At 40.2% G+C, this 15,108-nt stretch overlaps 1 protein-coding gene across 1 annotated transcript in view; it reads left to right on the top strand.

The window, feature by feature from the left end:
* The first annotated feature begins 3,209 nt into the window (after nt 1–3,209).
* STK26 (serine/threonine kinase 26) overlaps nt 3,210–15,108 on the top strand; it is a 51,045-nt gene continuing 39,146 nt past the window's right edge. Inside the window, exons 1-2 of the mRNA XM_058536725.1 lie at nt 3,210–3,348; nt 3,448–3,598. Coding sequence (XP_058392708.1) covers nt 3,557–3,598 — 42 coding nt within the window. The 5' untranslated portion in view covers nt 3,210–3,348; nt 3,448–3,556. The remainder of the gene's footprint in view (nt 3,349–3,447; nt 3,599–15,108) is intronic.

Raw genomic sequence — 15,108 nt, forward strand, 5'->3', positions numbered from 1 at the left:
TCACATGGAACTGAAATCCTCAGGGAACAGTAATTCCCAAGTTTGTTTTTTGGTTAGTAACCTCTATTGCAAAGAGTATAGAGCATGGTTTCTCAAACTTTGGCACCCTTGACATTTTGGGCTGGGTAATCCCTCGTTGTGAGGGCTGTCTTGTGCATTGGAGTATGGTTAGCAGCATCCCTGGCTTCTACCCATTACCAGTAGCACCCTCTCCTCCCCATTTGTGACAACCAAAAATGTCTCCAGGAGTCAAAAATGACCCTGGTTGAGAACCATGGCCCTAATACATTATGTCACTTTTGCCTACATTAAAATTTAGCCATTTCTGCCTACTTACACTTTAGCTCTGAACCAGGCCATTCAGTAAATATTTATAAACACGGATAAAGGTAAATATTTAATATTGAGGGTATGACAAATGTAGGAAACTGAAACCACAGATTGTAAATTTAAATTATTAAGTTTGGTGGGGATCAAGGACACTGTCTAACTTGGAATTCACTGACTTCGCTTAATCTGTATACAATCTTACTTTATCTATATGGTTATTAAGTATTCATCACCACTCAGGTCACATCAATCAAGCAGGTACCAAATCCTATGTGAGGCACTATGTTACATTCTATGGGGCTGCCAAAGAGTGGAAGATGTGGTGTCTCCCCTCGAGGAACTTTTTCCATCAAGCTGTGGGAATATGTTGTAATATATTATTAGACTCTGGCCTGACATTTTGAAGTAAAATATTCAAGTGTCCTTGTTGAGGGGGAGTACCAAAGCACATCTGAATTTCTTATCATTTTATTAAAATTGAAAAATATATATATATGAAAAAGCATACGCAAACCACAAGGAACTCCATGTAAAAACTCAAGTGATCTCTATCAATAATAACACCACCAGATAGTTTATTTAATAACAGTAGGCCTAAACAAGGTCAAAAAGTTTACTAAGATCTTAAAGCAGTATTTTTAAGGAAATGTCTCAATAGTTCAGGTCTCAAAATTTAGCATTCAGTCTTCCACGTTCTTTCATAACTCTGGCCCAGAATGATGCCAGGGAAAGTGACTTCAAAGATATGCTTAATTTACTTATTTATTAAAATTACACAACTTGCTCTTAGGTGGTTGTGAAATCAAAGTAACTGGAAAGAATTTAGAAGACAAAAAAAGTGAAAGGTGTAACATATTATAAAGTTAACAATTTAAAGATTCAGCAAAAGCAGTGCCTAGGAGTTTAACCAGGCATCAATAAAACATACAGTGTACCCAGAGTGTGGCTAGCACTATACTAACCTCAGTGAAGAATTCAAAGGAAATCCCTTCATTCATTCACTCAACAAATAGCTAGTGAGGGATTATTATGTACCACACATTGTTCTAGGTTCTGAGGATACAGCAGTGAACAAAACAGACAAAAATCTTGCCCTCAGAGAGCTGACATCCTACCTGAATAATTCTTATGTAAGAAAAGCTGGATCTCTGGCCTCAAGCACCCAATAATCTTGTTGGGCAGAATAAACAAATGAAATGCACGAAATAAGAAAAAACTACAATGTGGGTGCAAGAGGAGAAGTTTGAAGGAGGGCTTGGAGCAATGAGGAAGGCTAAATCAAAATCTGCACTATGGACATTAAAGTTGCGTGGCACTGCAGGTTTCTGGTCAGGCTGGCATTGTTAAGTGTGAGCTGGGCTGGTGGAAAATAGAGACTGGGTTGAGGCCTATCACCAGGTTAGAAGTAGTGAGGGCCTGGACTTGGGGAATCGGGAATAAGGAAAATGCAATAATATCCTTTATCATCTGAATGGATAATGAAAATGTGGTGTATATACATACAATGGAATATTATTCAGCCATAAAAAAGGAAATTCTGCCATTTGTGACAGCATGGATGGACCTTGAGGGCATTATGCTAAGTGAAATAAGACCTGGGTTTGAATTCCCAGCTCTACCACTTCTTAATTGTGTGATATTTTCTTCCTGTGTAAAATGAGAGAAAAGCAATATGACCTCAGAGGGCCCTCGTAAAGATTCAATAAGATAACATACATATAGCACTTAGCAATCCCTGGGGCAAAGGAAATGGCATCCATTAATAATAACGATATTGATAACAGTAATATGCTATCTTTTGAGAAAGATTCAAAAGGAATAAGAGAAATATTTATTGAGCATCTACTAGAGCCCCAACACTGTGTTGGGTACAGACCTACAGCAACCTGCAAGGTAGGGAATTTCATCCTCATTTTAAACTGGCACTTGGATATTACATTTTAAAAACGTAATTAACCCCTTGCAGGTTCCCAAAGGTACCTTCATAATGCGATTCCCGTAATTACTATTATTATCGTTGTTACCGTTGTTATTATTAGGGTGCTCTCAAATGAGCTTGTCTCCCTCCTGGAGTGGAACTTAAAATGGAGTGGAGGCTGGGAGTTGCCGAAACCACTGCTGTGTATGCTGAGTTCAATAATATGGACTGCTAATGATCCGATCTCATTTCCCATGCCTCTATTATCCTCATTAATTTTTCTGCCGATATACCATCTGTTTTCCAATTTCCCTCTCTCTTACACGTGCAGAACTTGTGGTGAAGAGAAGCCCCAGTCTGGCCGTCCCCCACCAACTGATAGCCCCAGAGGTAGCCGTAGCCTCAGGTTTAAGTCACCTGAAGCACGTCTGGGGGCAAAGAATCCGGAAAACAGGAGAGTGGCTACGGATCCGCCCAGTGGCGCAGCCGCAGGCTGAGGAGACCGGACCGCGGGAATGAGCAGGGGTCCACTGACTCGGTGGCTCTCTGTGCCCCCACCCTCGACCAGATCAGGGAGCCAGGAAAGATTTCCAACACTCCCCAAGTTTCAGTTCAAGACGTCTCCTCCGAGGCTGCGTGTGCCCCAGCCTCGCACGCCTGCCTGCAACGTGGCCGCGTCTGGGACGCTCTCATACCCCCAGGGTCACCAAACTCTTTCATTCTCTCTCCAGGCCGAGCCGCGTTCCAGGTCCCGCAGTCCTCAGGGTCTCCTCTCCGTGTGCCGGGAGAGTGTCCCCCTTCGCAGGCTCCAGCAACTCCAGCCAAACCCCTTCACTGCGTGGAGCCTTAGCTCTCCTGACACCGCCCGGCTGCGGGGCGGGGGCAGGGCCAACGGCGGAACCGCCCCCAACCGCCTCCCGGGCCAGGCGAGCGGGCGGGTTGCTGGGGCGCCTCCACCTCCTCTTCCTAAAGCGGCGAGGCGCAGACAAGCGGCATCACTCGAGCCCAGGTCCCAGCCACCGCCACACACAGCGCCCCGCATTCAGGAGGAGGAGCAGCAGCGGCGGCGGCGGCAGCAGCGCCGGGCGGGCGCCAGAAAGGTAGACTGAGTCCCAGAGAACCGCGCCGCGAGCTGCCCACCTCCCAGTCTGGGCTACGCGCTACCAGCCCAGTAACCCCACTTCTGTGTGTCCTTCCAGGCCCCGGTCGAAAAGCCTGGGAGGGCCGCGGAGCTACCCCTGGAGGAGGAGCCAGTCCGAGCCCAAGGCGCCACCGCCGAAGAAGCAGTGTGGAGCAGCAGTCGCCTTCATGGCCCACTCGCCGGTGGCTGTCCAAGTGCCCGGGATGCAGGTGAGGAAGCCCAGGCCTCCCCCGCCGCCCACGTGACTGCCCGGGAGCCCGGTGCGCGCTCCGCGCTGGGCACCGGCGACGAGAGGCGGCCCCAGGGCTCCCCTCAAGGCAGGGCCGGGTGCTCTGGCCAGGTGTCCCAGGAAAAGGGCTCTAAGTTTTTCTTGGAGTTTAGGCTAGGTAGTGCACTGCGCGAGGAAGGCAGGGAGGGACTGGGGCGCGCAATGAGGTGGGGATGTGGGGGGGGGGGGGCTTATAAAAATAGGCCAGAGCGAGACACCTGCGCCTGCTGAGCGTGATACGGTTGGGGATTGGAGGTGGGAGGACTTAATTTTGGAGAGATGGAGGCGTCTCGGAATTTGTGGGGTAAAACGCAAGTCGTGCTGTCCTACCATACACACAAGTTGGGGCGGAGCAAGACAAGGGGGTGTCGGTGGCGGCGGCATTGAATTGGGCTCTTCCTGTGTGCGTAAAACGAAGAGCGAGGTGACTTCTTTTCCCCTTTTGGTGCTGCTTCTGAAGGGCAAAGTTGTATCTCGCTCCCCCAATGGCCCAGCCTATAGTATGGCGTGAGAAATGCAGGGTCCTAGGTCCGAGTCGCCGAGATGATGACTCCCCAGTCCCCTCCCGCTGCCTTTCCCACAAGATGACTGTTGAGTGTGCTTAAAGAAAGCTTTTTGTCCTGGACAAGGGACTACAGCATGGGACCCAACTTCTTACTCGAGATCTACCCAGCCCCCCATTATTTTTCATTTTATTAAAGAAGAAATAAGCTATGTCCATACATTTTTTATGCTATGTTTTTAAATCCGTGCATTTCAAGCTATCTACTAGATTTTATCCAAGTCTACACTACTTTTAAGCATTCACGTTTTATTTTTTTCCTTTGCTAGATAGCCTAAACAACCCATTTATGAATAGGTCAGAGGCTAGCAACACTAAAGCCTCCGTCCCTCATTATCTTCGAAAAATGTGAAAGCAAACTTTTTCCAAGTTCAGAAAAAAAATGTTTAGAGTAGTAAATAGACTGCTTATGTTTCTAGTAGAAATCAAAGTGCTGTGCATTGGGGCCTCAATTTACTAACTGATGCATGGAATTCATCCTTTTTTAGCAATTGGTCACATTTTATGCATGGTCACAAAAAAAAGTGATTTTTAAAATACCTTCCCAAACAAGGACCATTTGTGTCAGACATATATCAAACCTACGATTCCCGTGTGTACTAAGCACCAGGCCTTTTCGCTGAATGTAGGGCAAGTCTGTGTTGAGTCCCAGGAAGTCGGTGTGTATTTAATAAAGAAGAGAGGAAGAAAAGAGGAAATGAGAAATATTAGGGCTTTTTAAAAGGTTAATCCATTCAAGCTTTACGAAACGCTTCAAACTTGCTTCTAAGGCCACCCCCCATCCTTCCCTCCCTCTTTCCCTCATCCATCCTGCCCTACACTCCATTCATTCAGTCCTAACTTTGATTGTATCAAGAGAATTAGTAGTTTGCAATAATAACTACAGTTTTGCTCTGTCTGATGTGGAAGAAAGTGCGAAAAATTTCCCGCAGTGCTCTCTCTTCCATTATGTGGAGGGTAGAATGTTACAGATGTAAAGTTTGTCTCTAAGGGTCTCCATGCTTCTCTCTCCATTGTGTGCGCCCTCCTGCGTGCGTACGTGCCTGCGTCAGCAGGGTGAGTGCCTCCAGTTCATCAAGCTTGTGATTCTGGGGAACACTGTGTGCCGAGGAGAAAATGGTTTGTGGTCTTTATTCATTTCTCTTGACTTTATTTGATTTATATGGTTTCTGGTCCTTATTTGATTTGTCTTTATTTGATTGGTTTAGGAATTGCTTGCTGTTCAGTATTTCTTTTTGCCCCCTGCTTTGTTTAATTATCTGAGTTCACTATCTCTTGAATTTTTAAATCTTAATTAAGGTGGCTTAGAATGTGAATCACATATTTTAAATTACAAATTCTGCCTTTCAGTTTATGCCTTCCCAAAGTTGTGAATACTTTGTCCAACCTAATTTGGGGAGGGCTATCATTCAATATTAGCAAAGAAGAGAGGAATATTTATTTGTCACTTTCTCTGTCTTAATGAAATGGTAAATTCTTAACTTCTTATTTCCATTTTCTTTGTGGATGTGGTTCTTAAGCATTTTGTGCAACACAAAAGTTTTCCACAGTTAAAATTGTACAGTATCCTAAAAATAAATTTGATGGCATGCAGTGTGACTCCTGAGCCCAGACTACTTTTACTATTCTTTTGTTCAAAAATATTGCAGATGAGATGCAGAAATATACCATGAGCTTGTAAAGTTCTCCTACAGTTTTGTTAAAGAGTTAGGAGCAACTTTTAGACCTTTTGAGTAGTAAGAAAACTTGAGTTAGCCATGTGTTCCTGAAATTAATGTATAGTATTTCCACAAATCAGGGTGAAGTGGTCGACCGGCCTATAACTTTTTAACAGTTTATTTTAGAGAATTATGAAGATTGATGGAAAAAATGATTTTTCCAGAAATAAAAACAAAATTACTTTATTCACAGTGTTTTTCTCCCCCTGAGGAGAGACGTGAAGTACAAGCTGAGCTACCTGTTCTATCACTTAAGACTTCCAGCATTCCTGACTTTCGAACAAAGAAATTTCTGTTGCCACTAGTTTAAAATAGAAAAGAAACTTGGAGTGACGAAAGAAAACCCAGGATTAGGTCCAGTTCAAACTCTTCCTTATGAATTAGTTATTCAAACTCATATTGTTGATATTTCTTAATATTGTGGTAATGAACATTTTTGCCATATTACACCAAATGTTGAGGGTGTGAATTTTTCTTGTATTTAATTTGTGCTTACTTCTTTAGTATATAAAGGAATTTTCCATACCAGGAGCTAAGCTCTTGAAAAATATTTAAAGCACTAGTTTTAAAAAATAAACCAATAAACCTGTTTCTTTCCACTGAAATATTTACTCTTTAATGACTTAAAACATGTTTTTTTCTTTGAAGTTTTCAGTTGTAAATCGTACTTGAGTTTAAGATATTTCCCCTTAGAACCTGCATTAGTATTTATGAAGACAAGTATTCTAAATAGGTTGTTAAATCTTTCATAAAATGTAGGTGGGAGAATAAAGTTAAATGTTGGAGTACTAAGTATTATTATGTTATGCTTTGTGTTATGCCTCTTGTGAAAGAATTTTTTTAAAGTTCCTGCTAAAGAATTTAAAAACTAACCTTCACATATCTTTAAATATGATCAAGGTGGTATGGTTTTTAAATGGTTGTTATTTGAGACGTAAGATGGAAATGAAGTTTAAGGATTAGTGAACACTTTATTAAAGACTTTTATCTAAGACATGGAAAACATTGCCTTGCATTGGTGAACCTAGTTACTGTGTTCTGGGAAGGATACAGAAGTATGCTACGTAATCTCTGCCCTTAAAGATCTTAAAATGTGGTTGGGGAGTTAAAATCTAGCACATGAAATATCAAATAATGCAAAATCTGTGATACTTACTCTATAATAGAAGTTTCTGACTAGAAGAGTTGAAGGCTTACAGAAGGTAAACTGACCCCAAAGGATTGTTAGGATCCATATTGGGAAGGGCATTTCCAAGCAAGGAAATACCCTGAGCAAAGGCATGTAGACAGAGAAGGGCACACCCACAAGCATGCATGCACACACAATCTTTGAGAGTGGGATAAAATCACTTGGACTTTGGTGAAGAATTCCTGTAGGAAAACAATAGGGGGTAAGATTGGAAAACTTGATTGGGTCCAGGTTATGGTGGTTCTTGAATGCTAGGAGAAAAGTTTGGCCTTTGGACTAGCCATTAAACATTTCTGAGTAAGGGAGACTCAATGAACAAAGTTATGTATAGGAAGAGAAATCTCAAGATTGGATGAATGGATGAACCGGAGGACTGAGAGACTTGAGGCAGTTTGACCTGTCAAGCCTATTTCAATGGGACAATCATATCTTTACAGATGCAATGGACCTTGGACTGAGTAATTGCCTTCCATATGCCTAAGACTGTAAAGAGAAAAATATAATTACCAGACTTAATGATTAGCTAGTTACAGAAGGAGGATTCAAAGCCTTTTTGGTGTTGAGTATGGGGAACTGGGAGAATTATGGTACAGCCAAAATAAATTGGAAAGTCAAGGGGAAGAGCCAATTATGGTAGGAAGTTAATGATTTCTGTTCTAGACTTGTCAAGTTTGAGGTAACAATGGGGATGACAAAGTAAAAATGTAGAACAATAGGTCTGTTACCTTGATTGTGGTGATGGTTTCACAGGTGTATACGTGTGTCCAAACTCATCTAATTGTGTACATTAAATAAGTACAATTTCTTGTATATCAATATGCCTCAATAAAGCTGTTTAAAAAAATGTCCAGCAAATCCTTGAAGGCATAGATCTGGAGCTTTGGTCATTCATCAGACATTTACTGAGCGTATACTAGATGCCAGTCTCTTTAGTTGAAACTGAAGGATGGGAACCGCCAACCAGGGAGAGGTTCATAATGCCAGAGAGAATATGTGGAAGTGAGGGCCCTCGTGAGACTGGAAGCATAGATGGAAGATTAGCTTGTAAGAAAAGGAAGGGTGACTTTAAGATGCATGGGAGGATGAGAAACTGTGTCAGGATCAAGATTGAGAGGAGTTAACTGGGGGGAATTCTTGAACTATTTAACTCTCATCATGAAACCTAAATTGGAGTAGGAATTCAGTTTGGTTCCAGAATCTAGTATGTGGAGTTCTTACCTCCTTTACACCTTCTGAAAGGACTAATCAGCTTTGCAATTTGAGGTGGAAAGAGGTGGAAAGCATTGCCTTGCGTTGATAAACCCAAACCATTGTGCTTGTTGGTAAGTGGTTGATACAGAGATGTTGAATATGCTTATAATCCAGCTGGAACAGAATAATCAAAGACAACTGTTAGCTGGGTGAGTTGGGGGTAGTTAGAAGGTATAGAGTTAGGAAGCTAGGGGCTGTAGGGAGAGTAAATAGGAATTGGACATCATAGGGCATGTGCCTTGAAGACTAATGAGGGTCTAGAAATGACACTTGAGGACAAAGGTCCATCATGTACCTCCCTTACTTGAGTCATAGAAAATGAGAGAATATAATTTAGCTAGTACTTAGGAACCATTGAACATTGTGATACTGTGTTTTTTAATTTGCCTTTCATTTATTCAGTAACCTTGAGCAAATCATCTACAAAATGGGGAATAATAAAAGCTGCATTTCCTTTGCCTCAATGACATGTTATTAGGATGGATTAAGTATCATCTGTGGAGTATATTTTGAGCTCCTTTATAAAAGGTGTTATGATGTATATGGGCAGTTCATCCTGCAAAACAGTGCTAGGCTAATCACATGAAAACATTGTCATTACCTCATCTCTCTCCTGCTTGATAATCCACATTTTTCTGTTGAAATCCATCCCCCCTCCACCACACATACCACCACCACCAGACCCAAAGTCCCGGGCTCAGCTTTCCAGACTTTGTGTTATCTGGCTTCTCTCTACAGGTCTAAACTTCGTTATCACTACTTTCCAACAAGACCTCTCTTTTGTTGTACCATGCCAGTTACAATTCAGTGGTCATTGACTAACCAAATCCTACCTGGTTTTCAAGGTCTCCATTTTACTTTCTCTGTGAACTTTCTCTGAATGTTCCAGGCTACAGAACTCTCCCGCATTTCCAAGTACCTATTATATTTATTGTCAGCAGCATACAGTCCAGTCCTTGATTTATATACTGCTTTAGATTTTCTCTGATTATATATGTTATACATGTCTCCCAAACTAAGTTGTAAATTTCCTGAAGGGACCATGTACTTTACTTTTCTTTATACCATTAGGTATGAATTATATGTAAAAGTGTGGGCTAATGAGTGCAGTATAGACTAGACTTTTCTAACTTTTTTCCATTCTGTTTCTGTTTCTTTAAATATATTGTGTAATCCTTGAATTCTTGTAGATCATGAAGGCTAATTTATGTCTGCACAATGTAGACTTTTTATACTTACTAAAATGATTTTAATGCATTATATGTAATATGTCTAACAAAATATACTTGTAACTAATCAGCTGTCCACACACCGAAGCTCTCATTTGTTTGCCTTCCAAGGCCTTTGAGAGAAAAAGGAGCCTCATGGCTTTCGTAGTAACTAGCCCTGATTTCAGACGAATTTGTGTCTTTGGGGAAATAACCTCTTGTCCCTTCTCTCTGTTTCCGCTCCCCCTACCCCCAAAAAACAAACAAATAAATAAATAAACTTTTTCAGTTCTCTGTCCCAGCTGTCACATTAAAAAGAATCTGATGTATTTCATTCATATTAAGGTGTTTTTGATTGATGCCTCGGTGTGTGACCTCTCCCATGGACGTTCACATTTCAGAGGGAATAATGCCTTTAAAAAAAGGAAATCTAGTAGTAGAATTTCAGGCAGCTTGATAGTTTTTGACTGAGTTGTGTCTCCTGAAAGAGTGGTGGTTTTACACATTTTATTTGTTGCTAGAAAATGGAGTTAGAAGAACAAAAATTAACACTGTTATAAGGTGTAGTGCAACAAACTCCTTTTCGTTTCTCGTAATTAAGACCCAAAGAGTTTCCACCACATGTACATATAAAACGATGTCTCTAGAGGAATGCCATGAGGTAACTCACTTTTAAAAGAACAAAAATCAATAAAATATGCACAACTAAAATTTTGGCTTCATCTTATGTACATTTCTCACTTGGTCATCTGCTGCCATTTTAGACTAAGGTGTTATATGGCAGGGACCACATCTTTGAGTTAATGCTTGTAGAAATCAAACATTTTATAAAGATGATAACTAATTCTTCTCAACAATCCTATGAAGTTGGAAGAGTTATCCAATACGAAAATGCCTTCAAATTTGGATTTAGAAACAAAAGAGCATATTGCTGGCCAATCTACCTGTCATTCTCTTTATTTTCCCTCCCCCAAATCCCATATAAGTCAGGCAGATCACCTGACATGCACATTCAGAGAAACCTAGTTCAGAGCAGATCCCACACTTCTCCTCTATTCCTGCCTGTTTCCCCATCACCTCTCACCAGCATTTACCTGACTGGGGATAGAGCTATTTATATTCACCCTTAGCCTTTTCTGGACTTGTTCCAGCATTCCCCTGACAGTGGCCCTCTGGCCTTTCTTTTCTTTCATTTATCATACCATCATGGATTAGAATGATCCGTGTCCTAAAATATCAGATTAGTCATTAGTATGGCATAGCTTTAGATATTCTAGCAAAATTAGAACAAATTTGTGGTTCGTATTTCCTGGGGACTAGAGACAGCTTAAGTGAACGAGTTAAAAATATTCTAATTATCTTTTTTTAAGTGTCCACTTTCCTCCTTTTTGGTCAAGTAACTTCAAAAATGTGCTGCTGAGGAAATTCAAGGATTGGGTTTTTGTCTTTTTCTCTTGAAAAATGTTTACCGAAAAAACTTTTCAACCTTTCTTTGTGATCCTTGTAACAGAGATTGTGTGTTTTTAGTGGTATTCTTTCCCCTCTCCCTCTTTCGCTTGTTTAAAAAACAAGTGGGGAAAAGAAATCTGTAAAACCTTATCAATTTAAGATGCAAAGGACTGAAAAAAGTAGGTTCAAATCAACCATCATTGAATTTTTAAATTTGCTTATTACAGAACAATCGAGTGTGTAGCTGAAGAATAACAGTTGCTTTGAATTATAGAAATAGCTTCCTGTTATCAACTTAATGAAGTTTTACTGGATTTGAAATCCATACCACACTAGATGTGTTAGGGAATTTCTAAGCGTACTAGTGAATTACTCTACCAGGTTTCAATAGTGCCTGGTAACACAATCCTAGGAGTGAATTTTTGGCAGGTGGAGGAAATACTTCAAGGACATCTGGATGCATCCAGATTTTTCTTTGAAAATGTATTTTTGAGTTGCTGGGTTAGTGCCTTTTTATCCCCCTCCCCCAGCTTTCCATTAAACCATTGGCTTTGGGACATATCACTTTACAGTGTGTTATATTAGGCTAGGACTTTACTGCTTGGTGCAGTATAGTATAAATAACAGCAGTGGGTGATGGGGAAGGGATGGGCATCATAGATAATCAGGTGGGGCATAAGTTGTTATTAATGCAAGAAAATTTGGGGGAGCTGAGCCAATAGAAACCATAAAGTCATAATTTCTTCAAAAAGTCTCTGCCTCATCCTTATTGCTGCCCACTAGAGCTGAGAAAGTTTCTAGACTCCCTGGTCTCAATTTCCTGCTGCCTGCCATAACTTTAAGCAGAAGCACAAAAGAAACCAATCAGCAAAGCATGCACACATGCTACTAAGTATGGTGGTAGAAAATAGAACTTTGACCTCTTGTGGTTAAAGAGACTACAGTCACTGTGTCTAGCAGCCTCAGGGAAAGAAGCATATTTCAGATGTGTGCTTTTTAAGTGCTACTGACCCCATGGGAAGCACAGTTAGCAAACTCATTAATTAGGATCCTGTTTGCTTCTCTAGTTTTAGTTCAAATCCTTTGTTTAAACTTAGCTCTGAGCCTTCCTATGTGCCTGTCAGTAAATGGTAATATATTGGACTTTCCCAAGTTGGACACTGGTGATCCAGGTTTAATGTTTTTACACACTTAGTCTTCATAAAACAACTAGGTGTGATTTAAACTAGAAAATTATTATCAGCCAAGTTTGGAAGGCTTACTTTGTGTAGGACATAGTGCTTGATACCTATCTTTGAGATGCAAAAAGTATGTGTCTCTGACCTCAAGAAGTTTATACTGTAACTGGAAAGACTAGACACCTAAATATTTAGAAATCTGACAATGCAGAGCAATAGTGATGAATCCTAAATGAGATAGAAACTGACATAGAAGCATTCCAAGGCAGACCGCACTAAGGAAGGGAACTATCATTTATAGAATACCTTCATGCTAGGCACTCGTGCTTTTGCCACTGCACTACTTTGATACCAGGCTGGGCAGCCCTCAACAGACCCTTAAAAGAGGGTAGAAGACAGGTAGGAGAAAAGGCACAAAGAAGCACACACAAGGTTCCTTCTATAACAGAGCTTTGAGGTAGGTAGAGCTTATTGGCATGAACTATGTTAAGGCCAAATTATAAAAGGCCTTCCATGCCAGACTGAGACCATTATTTTTAACTCAGTCTACAACAAGGAGATTTTCAGCAAGAATAAAAGCAATGATTTTTTGTTTGTTTTTAGAGGATCGCATTAGCCTTTCAACCCAACAGGCTGGGTTGGAGAAGGGGAAGACTGAATGTAATAAGTGGACATTGTAATAGCCCAGGCTTTAGTTGATAAGGGTTTGACCTAGGGCAGTGATGGTCAAACTTGAGCATGTGTCAGAACCACCTGGAGGGTTTGTTAAAACACAGACTGCCAGGCCCCATCTCCAGAGTTTCTGATTCAATCGGTCTGCTGGCGGGGAGGGGGGAGTGTCTGTGAATTTGCATTTCTAATAAGTTCTCAGCTGCTCTGCTGGTCTGGGGACCACTCTGAGCACCACTCAAGGAAGACTAACAGACTTTGGTGAGTAATTGGATATGGTAAGGGGACAAACATGATAGGAGAGTAAAGACTCAAAGATATGGCTGACTTTGGGAGAAAATGGGTTCATTTTTAGAAATGTTGAATTTGAAGCACTGGCCACACATCCAAACAGAAGTAATTAGTAACAGGTTTCTTCAGGAGTGAAGATCGAGATCGGAGGTCCTACATGGAGGTGGATAGTAGATGAAATTGTGAGAAATTAAAATAACATGATTTTCAATTATCCTTCCAAGAAGCTGAGCTCAACTTTGTGGTAAGTTCTACAGCATCCAAAATCTCACTGTCATCCATCACTTCTGTTTTCTTTGATCCAGGTAGGTTTGACAGCTCAGTAAATGCTCTTATCTTCAAATGCAAACACTTTTATTAAGAACATGAAATCTATTTATGCTTATAGTTGTGAAAATGCAACTTGGCTAAAGTGAAATAAAATGCCAGTAAGCGGCAATATTTCCCCGAATGACATTTTTAAGACTTTTTCCAATTTTGATACATCTCATCAATTTTTATTGCTCAGAATCCCTTTCCCTCACCCTGTTTTTACACCCTGCAAAAAAAAAAATCCTGGACTTAATAACTCTGAGCTGCTATTATGTCAAAAATACCCATTCACAGTCATGACATTCCGAAGCCAACTTGTGTTTACATATGTAAATTCCTGGAGAGGAGAGGAAGTTACTTCTGAATCATTAAGGAAATATCAAACCACTTCCTAAATGGCCTTTCTGACTCCAGCTTCTGCTCTCTAAAATATTCTCTGTACCTGTCAGATTAATATATCACCATTTGCCAACAGGTACCATGTAGGAAAATTCAGAGCTTAGTTCAAACAAAGGATTAGAACTGAAAGTAAGAGAAGCAAATAGGGCCTACTTAATGAGTTTGCCAACATCAAACAATGTGAGCAAACCTGATCACCCATCTCACTCACCAGCCTTGGATCTAAATCACTTTCAATTTCTAAAATGAACATGCAACCAACAAAAACAACATTATCCTTCAGAATCAAAGATTTGCTACCAATGAGGATGTTCAGAAACATGTGTAGAAATGTACCTCTAAACACATTTTAAACAATATTTAATTATCATTAGAATAAAGTCCTTGAGTCTCTAGGTGGCCTCCTCCTTCTTTAGGGAATACAGTTTGTTTGGGTGTAAAAATTCTGATATGTTTACCTTATACCTCACACCTCTTATGTGGTAGCTGTCTCTATTCCAGGCTACTTAATAACTCTTGTGACCCATTTTTCATTATTCTGGGTGGTAGATTAAGTTTTTGTTGGGCAAAATTTATAGGAGGGATATATATGCACAAGCAATGTGTATTGTGCATGAAGTATATTTTGTGTTTGAAAACACTTTTAATCTAGTCAAGAAAATAAGGCTCAACATTTGCCTATAGAGTTTTTAATCAACTGTACCAATTTTAGACATACTTATTTTTAAAAAGTAGAAAAGTGCATTGTCAAAATAAAAATGGGCAAAAGATAGGATGGTCACTAAGTTCAAGAAGCAGAAAATTATGATTTGGCCATGACATGTAAGAAGGTCTGCATATAAAAGGAATTCAGTAAAATTTATGTAAAAATTATGTACTCAGTAAAAATTATGGTATCCATGGATTTGCTAAATATTTTTGTTATATAAAAAATATATAGAATTATTTACTGCCTTTAAAATATTTACCCTAAGGTAAATACATATATGTATATGTACCTATGTCTGAATACATGAAGGGTTATCAGGATTTTAAACATGTTGCATTTTTATCATGGCTAGTTCTTTCTGCCTTTAATATTTAAACTATTATTATTCTTGAAGAAAGTGGACTCAGCAGTCTATGCCATAACAGGATGAAGATCATGGGAAATGACTTTTAATGAAATTCAATACCAGTGTTAAGCTGTTTTGGTGAATTAGAATTGAATTGAACATTATATGGG

The sequence above is a fragment of the Diceros bicornis genome, chromosome X (assembly GCF_020826845.1).
Source record: "Diceros bicornis minor isolate mBicDic1 chromosome X, mDicBic1.mat.cur, whole genome shotgun sequence".
Classification (NCBI taxonomy): domain Eukaryota; kingdom Metazoa; phylum Chordata; class Mammalia; order Perissodactyla; family Rhinocerotidae; genus Diceros; species Diceros bicornis.